The following is a 12,556-nucleotide window of genomic DNA, read 5'->3' as shown; positions in this document are numbered from 1 at the left end:
GTGCTCTGTCTTACAGTCCCTGAACCACATTATTTTCTCCACTGCCATTCCTGCAATGCTGAAGCTCTAAATGAAGCAAGTCTAGATTTCCTCATGCTCTGAATCTTCCATCTCACTGGGCCTCCTTTACAGTTTGGGATTATTAGTTACTATCTAGAGTACTAGTATATATATTCAGAGACTAAGCGTTCGTCTACTGGTGAGACAAAGGCAAGCAAACATCCAGTTATATTCCTTGGCTTTTTGTACGGTTTAGGACTATGGTGTCCCCTTCTCCTAATGCTTGTTTCTTCGAAAAATATCTCCCCATTAAGGTGCATGTATGAATATAGTTCCTTAATAATATTCCTTGAATCAGAGACCACATAATAAATTAATATTAAATTATTGAATTTATTATATGGTCTCTGCTTGAATGTAATGTGTAAATCAGACTGGGACCAAACACATTCCTAATGTCTTCTTTTGAAATCAGTTCTTTTCATCTGCTTCATGGTTAGGGAAGCACGAGAAGAACACAGTTGAATGTCACTGAAGCATGCTAGAAACACGTGGGCCTTATCAACTGTTGGCTACAAGTAGTCGTAAACACCGTGTTTGTGCAGTTAATCGCATCCTCGCAGAAACATTCGTTAATGAGAGATGTTGATACAGCAGTCGTTAGATCGATACAACGTCTCAGATCTTGTCTCTTGTTCACCACTTTGCTTCAAGTGTTTCGCTTGTGAAAAGATAAATCTTACACAAAACAACCAAGTGAAAATCATTCTGGTAAACCGAGGCGATAAGCCAGCCTCCGTTCACACATGCGACACAAATGTGCTGATTCAGCCAATCGCTAAGACTGGAGCATCGTGAGAACCGTGAGTGACAGCCCGGATGTGACGTCGTCGTCACCGAGATGCGCAACATGTGGTTGACGAGAGGCACTGATTGGTCGGGGCGACAGCATTGAACGTGTTCCGCATGGAGTTCTGCGTAGCAGATTATTCATAAACACCAGTCGACGTGTGGAGCAGCAGCACTTAGCAGCTACGACGCACTACTTCCTTTGGCGGAAGAACATCATCGTGACAGCTGAATAACTTCCCTGATGAGAGATTTTGTTTGTAGCATTCATTTGTGGAGTTAACTGAGCTTAGCTCACATGTTAATGGATAGCTGAAGCTTTAACTGGTGAGTACCTTATTGTAAACACAACTCTATTGTACCAGAACATCAGTGAGACATTGTCAATCCAATGTTGTATATTCTTTTTACAATGGAAAACAATTACTTGAAGTACTAGTAAGTAGTGTAGTGATAATTTGTTACATTTCATGTGATAAAAGTCATGTAAGTAAAAAATGATAAAAACTTTTAATATTATCTTAATATCAACCGCGCCGAGAATGACTAAAGTTGGGAATGAGAATTTGAAAATATCTCTTCCAACTATCAATCACACATGAAACCAAGTTATTTAATGAATATCAAATATTGATGTAACACAAGAAAAAGGGCAAATAACCATTCCACTTAGCATAAACGGCTTCCGATGTCAATTCTTATTCCTGGAATATTGACCCGCAGTGTATTTGCACCAGATGGCTGACGTCTACACCTCAAGGTACTGGCGAGTCTTCATTGATTAATGAGACACCCTAACCAGCTACCACTTCCCGCAAACATTGGTATAGACAACGCTGTCGTAAATACTTAATGCTGAGATCTCTTTGGGGCTATATCTAACGTGATATACCTACCAAATGTGATATTATACTGTAAATGACTCTCGTGAGAACGTCAATACTTGTTCCAAGTGTTGTGACCTGGATATAGTTATACATTCGGTGTATCATTTAAAGGGGGTATCAGTTTTGTATTTGGGGGCTTATCTTCAATATACATGAACTATTATAATACATAAATGCATGTAGGATTACTTTAGACTTATGTATTAAGAACATAATCGGCATTTTCATCAGTCTTATCAAATTACTGTTTTTGTGTCATATGCTTGTATTCAGTTTTAAGTCACTACAATGATTCAATGAAAGTACTGAATGTAGTTGTTCGGACGCTGCTTCCCCAGTAGGCTAACACCTAGAAAAGTGTGTCTCAATAATACAGCAAACAAGTGTAGCGTCATTACACAATTGGAGAAAGTATTTTTATAAAACACGTACACAGCCATGAAAGTATCCAGAAGGTTGAAGACAAGAAAGCACCCCTTGAAGTTGGGTCAGTTTAAGTAGATATGATTCCTCTTACGTTTTATCTTTGTGTTCACCCAGCTATTGGGTGTTTACTGATCAGTGCTCCGAGGCGGTGGCCTGTATATTAACAAATTCCTTGCATACATTGCTGAAAGAAGAGACGTGTAATGCAGCCTCATATATTATACCTTCTTTATAAATTGTATTGTTTTCGGGGTTTTCTGAAGTGACGTTTTATGTTTATGATGATTTTGCGTGAGGTTTCAAAACATCGGCCTCACGTGGCATGTGCACGTGTTCAGTGTCTGTTTTTGTTTTTGAAAAAGAAACATTGTGTTTCACCGCGGTGCACGCTTATAACCTGATCAGGTATCTCTAGGCAATAGACGGGGTGTTGAGGTGGAACCCTGTCTACCTCCTTCAGAATGAGCACGGTTAGCTCCTTCTCACGTGCAGCCAGTGCATAGTTATGTCCTAGACTAACGCTTAGTCTCTCAATGTATATATATATATACACCCATTTCAATTGAAAAGGAGTCCCAGTGAGAACCTGAGGAAACCTAGACTTGCGTCATTTAGGGATTTAACATTGCAGGGAGGGCGAGGCGGTAGGGAAAATAATGCGGTTCAGGGACAATAAGACAGACTATGTTACGTCCCTAAGGAATAACACGATCCTTCGATCAGGTGTTCGAATCCCAGATTTGGAATTATCATTACCAAGGGTCATTAGTTTTTAGCACCATACCATTCTCGTGGGTTCCACCAAAGTACCAACCGTGTATTAGTCAAGTCAGGTGTTTTATCCCACGTCAATTGATACAGTGTGAAGACATTGAGCATGGATTTGATTCCGACAAAACCTGAAATATAATCCGGTGAATATGGAACTGGAACCCATGGTCAATGTTTTCTGTGAGCCTTAGAGACGTAACTCATCATGACCCCCAATGTCCCCCTAATGACCATGAATGTTCAGGTAACAGCTATGAACAATCCAGTATTCTAGTCATCCCTCATCAGAAGTCAGTGTGACCCATACCGCGCGAGTAATGCTGTATACACGAGAGACTAAACAGCTAAAAGGTACGGCTATTCAAAGGGATAACATGTGAGATGTGTGTGAACCAGTTTTTATCAGTCAATATGATCCTTTATGTGCTACATGTGACTAATCCACGTCTATTGCCTGGACGGACAATAGTCCCCGAGATAATGTAATGCTTCAGTTAAATGTAATAGTTGTAAAAGGGTACCTTCGAGGATGACGGAACATTCAAGTACCTTTACTTCATAGCTTATTGTGTGGTGAATTTCTGTTAACGAGAATGGGATGGAGGTCGTGGTTACATTAAATATAGGCCATAGAGTCTGTCCCTTAGAAAGTGACAGTGTATTGGTTTAACAATGATACTGTGATGTGTTACTGTTAGTGTGGATATTGCTTCTAGTCTGTCTCCCAGTCCCTGAACCACATTACTTACCCTACTGCCTAGCCCTCCCAGTAATGCTAAATCCTTCAATGAAGCAAGTGCCTCTGAATCTCACATCTCACTTGGACTCCTTTTCAATTTCAATGGGATTATTTGGCGCTGTCAAAATTATATCTATATGCAGAAACTAAGCGTTAGTCTAATATTACCTACTGTATGTGTGTCTGATGTGTACACCTATATCACATACACATGAGGCAGCATATGTTCCACTTGGTTCGTGTGGTGTTGCTCGTATCCCGTGATAACAGTCACACCGTGGGGATATAAGGGTAGAACTGGTAGTAATTAGAGTGCATATAGAATTGTTTGAAATGGACCTGGTGACTGCCTGTCATCACATCCACACAGCGTTGGAGTTGACCATTCTATCAAACACTGGAATGCCTGGTTTACACTCGTTTTCTAAAGGTTGAAGTGATATCAGTGGAATATTGCTGACAGTACCATTCACTCGCCTTGTTAGCAAAAAAATGAGCTGCAACAGTTTGATACTATTTCTTTTCACACCTAAGAGTGGAAACTATCACCTTTAGATAATTGTAACGGCATGTCTGCTCCTTAAATTGACAATACAACAGTGTGCGACGAACGAAAACGAAACATGCCTTTGATAATACGGAAATCTATATTCTCCGTTTCAGATCAACAAATTCAAGATGGCCTCCAGTTCGTCCATGATCTTCACGGAAACGACACCTTTTGGTGTAGACAACACAACAGCGGAAGTGACATTAAACATCAGCGATGAGGAGAAGAGACGATATCTGTCCCACCTTGACGACACGATGTTTCCTAAAATGATACCAGCCGTGGTATATCTGGCCATCCTGATGTTTCTGGGTATTTTCGGAAACATCCTGGTGTTGATTGTGTACCTCAAGAAATTCAAACCAAGCCCAACACGTGTGTTTGTGGTATGCCTGGCTGTGTTCGATCTGATGACCTGCATCATTTCACTCCCAGGAGAGATCCTGGACATGAGGTACACCCATACGTTTAACTATCCACATCTGTGTAGAATTCTACGATTCAACAATACATTCTCCGTGGTGTCCTCGGGATTCACGCTCATAGCCGTTGCTATAGACAGATACAGGAAGATATGTCGACCATTAAACAAACAGATCACCATCAGAGTCGCTCGCATCATGGTTGGAATCGCTGTGTCTGTATCACTTGTCCTCACCATCCCAACAGTCATAGTCAACGGTAAAACCACGGTACTAACGGACAGAGAGGGGATAACTGGTTTCGACTGTTCCTTTGACGACATGTGGAGCGATACTCTGTTTCCCTTGGTCTATACTGGAGTCTTGTTCCTCGTCTTCTTCGGTTCTCTAAGTGTCCTGGTGATCGTGTACATCCTCATTGGCAGAACTGTCTTTATTCACCGGAAGTTCAAATTCCGTCCCGCCTCGGACAACAAAAACCAGTCTCCTCAGAACTCGACGTCCGAAACAGAGTTGTCTTCTGGAGATGGTAAGGAACGGAATGGGAAGCGGTACCTCCTCGGCAATGGGAAGAGCTCAGACCAGGGCAAAGGCACCAGGATTGCTTGGATCTCGCCACGAAAAACGACGCCACCTTCCGTCACCGGTTCGAAGTTGAAGGTCGGCGTTGACGGTCCGTCCGAGACAAGTCGTACGAATCTGAATGACGACCCCGTGAAACCCAAGACAGCCATCTTCACCCGTGGAACAGAGCAACCATCAAATGGTGTACGGCTGACCAAATTTGTTAAATTTAATGGAAAAGGAAAAAATAGTGCCCCTAAACCAGAAGAAAGGTCAGGACCGAAAGCGTCGAAGACAACGCTTATGCTGTTCATCATCACCGCTGTGTTCATCATCAGCTTCCTACCTCATCTGATCCTGATGATAACTCGAGGCTTCAAATCCGACTTCCTTGAATCTTTACATGGAGGGGGGATCATTGTGTATAATGTATTCCTACGCTCATACTTCATGAACAGTGCAGCGAACTGCATAGTATACAGTTTTTGCAACGTGAAATTCAGAAACGAGTGCAAGAAACTTCTCGTCCCTTGTTTATCGTTGAGAAAAAAATGACAAAAAACAACCCATGGCTCTTTTCCTGAAATTCCGTCCTTTTTGAAAGGAGATCTTCAGAAAACATTTAATATGTGATGGAGCAAATGTAAGACATTTACTGGCCGCACAAAACACATGGTTCGTCGTCGGTTGTCAGATTGTGATAATATGTATCTGTATAAGGAAACCGTGAAACAGAACTGTATGTCCTGCATTGTTTACGTGAGCCCAACCACAGTGAAAACCTTGTGCCAGTTTGTAAATAATCACCACTTTACAATTTGTTGATGGATGACGTCACGACAATCAACAAAGAAGCATGCCTAATGAGAACGTCAGCCATTAATGGCATATTGTGTGTAAAACGATTTGTTTACACTGACTTGATAAAACACTGCACCACGTGGTGCTCGCGTGCTGATATCAACACCTGTTTCAGTGTAATGGACATGCTGACAGCCTGTCAGACAGGGTGATTGAAATATAGCACACTGGGTTAATACGGACCATGCATATGTCACATTGATTTGTTTTTGTTTTTAAATGGCAGAATATTGTTATTTGTATTGAGGAAGTTTCTGAATATTGGACACAATTTTTGACACATTGGCTCGACAGCAAGAACGAGGCATCAAGAATGCGTTGTGTGTATATGATTTATATCTGTTCAATATCGTGAGCTCGACATGGATCCATACAAGTGTCACAGTGACAGATGTGTATTTCAATGACAATTTGTTATAGTCTGGGGTTTTTGTCTTTCAACTTTTACATAATTTATAATATATTCTAATGGGTTCTGTTACCACGATAACGTATTACCTTTTAAAAAGATTATCGATACCTGGGCCCTTATTCTCGAAACGTTCGTAGCCCTAAGAATTCTTAACTTTGGTCGTAGCTAATGTTTAAGAATGGGCTTAAGAGGTTCGTAAGGCTACGAACGTTTCGAGAATAGCTAGCCTGGTTTATTTCTACTTAAGGTTAAGTTGGAGTATTGTTATATTATGATCTCTGTTTTGTCAGACTATATTCAATATTAACACAACTAATGTCAATGTGAAGCTCCAACTAACTTGGGTTCAATTAATGCCATCGACAAATGTGTATTCACGTGCAACCTCGGATCTTTGGAATTGGGCGGGCCGGAATTTAGCTTCCATGTAACTATCCGGCCACGGTGTGATTACTGAAGGTGAAAGGGGGCGAGCGTCGTATTTCGGGTTGAGTACAAAGGAGGTGGGGAGGGGAGGGTGGTGCAGGGGAGGTAGGGAGGGGAGGTCGGTGCAGGGGAGAGGAGACAGCATATTACTGCATGGGAGCCATGTGTTGGTTGTAAAATACTTAATGATTCCTTCATCGCGGGGTTTTAATTGTATAATTTACTAAATATGAAAATGTATCAATACATTGGTGTCACTTATAAAAAGCCCCTCTTGTGCGTCACGTGTGTGAAAAATTTATATATTTTGTGAATAAACATGCCATCGTAAATGTCAAGTTCATTTTACTGTCGTTGTTCCAGGAACTCTTACAGACTGTGTTGCTCATGCGCACTGTACACTCCCTGCAGCAGCTGGAGGGACAAAACATGCAAGCTTGCAAAAAGCTCAAATACCCGGATTCACAATTTATATCACCATAATATAGACCTCCAATATTTGATGAATATTTCAGTTTGATTTAACAATTTGAAAGTAACACACATTGATATAATTTCCACGATTGGATTATAAATACATTTATACCTGTTTTCTGGTTAAACAAGTTTTTTCGATACTACATCAACAGACGTATTTACGTCTGTTTTAAATACATACTAGCATTATATAACTATATTGAAAAAATTATCCAGCAGGTGCTCTATGTAAACATGCAAATCCAATGTAAGCATAAACAGTAAACTGGCACTCACCTGCCTTGTTCAGACTGAATTGGGGCGGTGGGGTAGTCTAGTGGTTAAAGAGTTCGCTTGTCACGCCGAAGACCCTGGTTCGATTCCCCACACTGCAGGTACAGTGTGTGAAGCCCATTTCTGGTGTCCCCCGGCATAAAACCATACTCACTCACTCAGACTGAATATTTACCTGATAACTACTTCAAACACAATGTGTTCTTTTATTCCTATTTGGGACTTTAACAATCAAACCATGTAATGTATGAACATCTACCAGCTCACTTCCCACAGTTAGAGAGCGGACCGTCGCGGGTTCGATCCCCGACCGCGTCATACCAAAAGACCTTTAAATATGGTACTTGTTGGTCCCTGCCTGGCGCTCGGCATTAATGGGTACTACAAGGACTGGTCGGCTCGGAGTCAGTATACTGTGTCTGAGTGGGGTATTCCTGCTTCACTGCGGCATGGTATCTCAGTGAGCTAGCACTATAAATTCAGCTTAAGTCTGGGCTAGTACAAGCAGCCATACATACACATACACATGCATGCACGTCGTCATATGAACGAAATATTCTCAAGCACGACGTTAAACCCAATTTCACCTCACCTTCCCACAGTTACCCCCCTTAACAGTGACAGGATCCTCTCATCCTAGGCTGAAATCTCACATGACGGAGTAGGCTAGTGATCAAGTCGAAAACCATTTATGTAGCTGAATACCAGCTACTGTTTGTTTTGGGAAAGATGCGTGCAAACCAAAAATGGCATTCAAGAATTTCCTAATCTTTTGAAATCTATACTCAGTTTGTTAAAATCGGAAAACACATCTTCGGTTGCACCGTTATCTGAACGGTCCACATTCAGGGGTCCAAATCCTTCTTGAGAAATACTACTTTCAGGACGACTGAGTGAACCATCCAGCACTAATCACAGCGATATGCTTTTCGAGTTAAAACATTTTTCATTTAACCTCTTTTTCTCCGAAAACACTTTCAATTTACGCTCGTGCTACGCCTGGCTGACACTTTCGGAAATGGCTGATCAAATTTCGTTTGCGACATCTTCGCAATCTCTTCGCGGTGGTTATTTCTTAACGTTGCCATTCTGAACATGTCAAATCCCCGGACCCGTGTCCTCGAGCCGTGGTTAGCATATGGTAATATTTACCTCGCAACATGTGGCAATGACTTCAACCTCAGAGTGTTTATTCCTCCTGAGCTCATTATTCTAGATTGTCGCCTTCTTTCATATTTTCTCACGGTTGTGATATAAAACCCAACCACTCGACTGTGTTAGACTAACATCCAGAGGAGAAACCTTAGCTTTGGCTGGAGCGGAGATACCGAGCTTTAAGATTATTTATGTAGAGGCTGAAGGGTGGTTGTAGGAAAATATGACCGCGCGAATGATCTAAAACAAACATTTTAAAGACATAGTGCTTGCCTTCAACTACTGTCATTTGAATCGGAGATGATAGAACGGACGGGAACACCAACAATGCATCAATGTTATGTCTCCGCTTTCCAACTGGTTTGACACTTCTCAAACGTAGCTGTCTTGCTTGGGAATCTGATAGTAGTCTCGAGCTGAGAATAGGCCGATCGCATTGCAATGAAATGGAAAGAAAAACAAATTATAATTGCCTGAAATTTCTCATTTCTTGCGCAGGAGTACTTGCGCAAGCTTCTGGCTTGGGGCCTTGAGCTTAAAACAAGATCTTGTTTGATGTTCGAAGAGTATTTTGAAAATAATCTTTAGAAATAAACATTGCCAACGATCGGTGTAATTCATTGTTTCTATAACATTAAACTGACAGGGTCCTACGATACGGATAGGTCATATATAAGCGAAGTTTATTTCAACACACAGCACCTTGATACAAGAAACTGGGTTTCGAATTTACGCTGACGAATGCAAGCGTAATGTAGAAGCGACATCGCTTTGATGTGGTAGAGCCGGTTGAAATGCGGGAGCATGAATTGCTTATTACACCGTGAAATGAGTCTCTCTCTTTTTTAAATAAAAACATATTAATATATTCCCTGAGTCGATTATACAACGTGTTCTGCAGTATGCTTTTCTTGCCTAGTACATTAAGAAAACATATTTCAAAGTAACACGAGAGGCCTTAAGAATGAAGGGTTGTTGTTAACATAGGTGGGATCTTTTTAACAAAAAGGGATCGCCCTGGCTGATTTGACGACATGGACATTGATAACTGACATTGTCATTGTGTGGATAATGGAATAAGTATCAGCTGTTACCTAAATAAACATTACATATTTGGATTATATGTACATATACAACCAAATTGGTGACTGAACGAATTGAATTCAGATGGCCAGGACTGCCAGTCTGCTCGACCTCAGTTTCCATGCTGCGAGTGGAATGTAAGGATCAGTAGAACCCAGTGAAGATCCGAGCTAGAATTTATCTTCAGCAATCCTTGCTTGTTGATGCGGCTAAAGGGAGTCAGGTCAGACTCGTTTACACGATTGATGCAAGACATGGGTCTTCCAACTTCCAGCAAGTCGGTGCTCATGACGTCCATCATGGAGTTTTCTGATAAAGATTCTCACAGACCACAGACCACAGTCACACAGCTAGAAATCACGTTACATTTGTTATATTGGGATTACACTTTCCCAGTAAAGTACAGGGGCGGCGGGGTAGCCTAATGGTTAAAGCGTTGGCTCGTCACGCCGAAGGCCCGGGTTCGAATCCCCACATGGGTACAATGTGTGAAGCCCATTTCTGGTGTTCCCCGCCGTGATGTTGCTGGAATATTGCTTAAAGCGGCGTAAAACCAAACTCAGTCAGTCAGTCAGTAAAGTACAGACTCTAGTACATGTTTGCTCTCCCACCGGGATTCGAACCGACACTCTCAGAGTAAGCTCCCTTTATACGGCGTTTTAGCACCATGTGGCACTCCAATGCCCCGATTTCTCGAAACAAACTTAAATCTGAGTTTTGATAGAGTTTTTACTCAAATTTGAGAATCGCAGGAAAATGCATTTCCCAGAATGAACTGAAATCGATTCTAGTATACTTTTGATCTCCCACCTGGATCCGAACCAACACTCTCGCATAACACCCCTTTAAACGACATCTAACATACATTAGCATGTGCTCTCAATTACATTCGTGTTTTCACTTACGCGCACGAACGCACAAACATACAAGTACATGGGCGCAAAATCTAACACACACTCACACACAATGGGGTTTCATTGTACAGTTTTGAACTTGAGGTCATTATGATATCTTAAATAAAAAAATTCATATAATTTATCACTTGAGGTACACAACAAACAATACGTGTACAATTTTACGCAGCATACATTCTGATGCAATTCCTTTTTTTTCATCAAACGAGACAGCAAAACAACTATATACTGCCGACCCGGACTTCCTTGTACTTCCAAGAATTGAGGTCACGGCGACCTGTAAGTGGAGCGACACTCATGTTCTGAAGATCAAATAGACCATCCATTGCGTAAACACCCATGTGACATTATTCTGTGACGTGGGTATGCGTTTGTTCCTGTTTGCCGCTTGACATGCTCATGTAAACGACTTCTGTATCACTGAAAGAAGCAAATAATCTCATGGCGTGCAACTGTATATACATCTTCATACCTCCAGGACTTGCATTTCGGTATGCCTACATTTGTTCATTTACGTTAGGGACAACAGCATTACAGTAATGGTGGGCTGAAAGGAAAATAATATGGTTCAGGGACTGTGGATAATTCCATAAAGGACCCGCGAGTATTAAGGAACACACATGTCTTTTAGGTCGAGTATATGTTGCTAGAGCTGAGTGAGTGCGTGAGTTTAGTTTTATGCCGCACTCAGCAATATTCCAGCTATATGTCGGTGGTCTGTGAATAATCGGGTCTGGACCACACAATCCGGTGATCAACAGCATGAGCATCAATCTACGCAATTGCTAGAGCTGAAAATCCGATGGGTATAGGCGGTTAGAGCTGAGAAAGGGAAGAGTTAGACAAACATCGAGTCTCTTAAATGAACATAAGTAACGGTTCCTAACTTATATTAATATATAAAGTAGCCCAGAGACTTTCCACTTATACAGATTTCCTGATACTGTTGTAATCTAGACTTTCATGGGTAGGAGATGAGAAGGGGAATGGTATATGCTGCTAGAGCTGAGAAGGGGAAGCGTATATCCTACTATATATGAAAAGGGGAAGGTATATGCTGCTAGAGATGAGAAGGGGAAGGGTATATGCTGCTACAGATGAGAAGGGGAAGGGTATATGCTGCTACAGCTGAGAAGGGGAAGGGTAAATGCTGCTAGAGCTGAGAAGGGGAAGGGTATATCCTACTAGATATGAAAAGGGGAAGGTATATGCTGCTAGAGCTGAGAAGGGGAAGGGTATATGCTACTAGAGATGAGAAGGGGAAGGGTATATGCTACTAGAGATGAGAAGGGAAGGGTATATGCTGCTAGAGCTGAGAAGGGGAAGGGTATTTGCTGCTACAGATGAGAAGGGGAAGGGTATATGCTGCTAGAGCTGAGAAGGGGAAGGGTATAGGCTGCTAGAGATGAGAAGGGGAAGGGCATATGCTGCTAGAGCTGAGAAGGGAAGGGTATATGCTGCTAGAGCTGAGAAGGGGAAGGGCATATGCTGCTAGAGATGAGAAGGGGAAGGGTATATGCTGCTAGAGCTGAGAAGGGGAAGGGTATATAGGCTGCTAGAGGGTATGAGAAGAAGGGAAGGGCATATGCTGCTAGAGCTGAGAAGGGAAGGGTATGCTGCTAGAGCTGAGAAGGGAGAGGGTATATGCTACTAGAGGAGAAGGGGAAGTATATGCTGCTAGAGCTGAGAAGGGGAAGGGTATATGCTGCTAGAGCTGAGAAGGGAAGGGTATATGCTGCTAGAGCTG

At 41.9% G+C, this 12,556-nt stretch overlaps 1 protein-coding gene across 1 annotated transcript; it reads left to right on the top strand.

The window, feature by feature from the left end:
• The first annotated feature begins 685 nt into the window (after positions 1-685).
• Positions 686-5,872, top strand: LOC124258818 (orexin receptor type 2-like). Its single transcript, XM_046692909.1, has 2 exons — positions 686-1,176; positions 4,336-5,872. The coding sequence occupies exon 2, from the start codon at positions 4,351-4,353 to the stop codon at positions 5,761-5,763; it is 1,413 nt and encodes a 470-aa protein (XP_046548865.1). The 5' UTR covers positions 686-1,176; positions 4,336-4,350; the 3' UTR covers positions 5,764-5,872.
• Positions 5,873-12,556: the final 6,684 nt, after the last annotated feature.

Source organism: Haliotis rubra, unplaced genomic scaffold (assembly GCF_003918875.1).
Source record: "Haliotis rubra isolate DU_JTF1 unplaced genomic scaffold, ASM391887v1 Scf70, whole genome shotgun sequence".
In the NCBI taxonomy this organism is placed as follows: Eukaryota; Metazoa; Mollusca; class Gastropoda; order Lepetellida; family Haliotidae; genus Haliotis; species Haliotis rubra.
The sequence above is the reverse complement of the archived record's forward strand: the minus strand, read 5'-3'. Positions and strand labels throughout refer to the sequence as shown.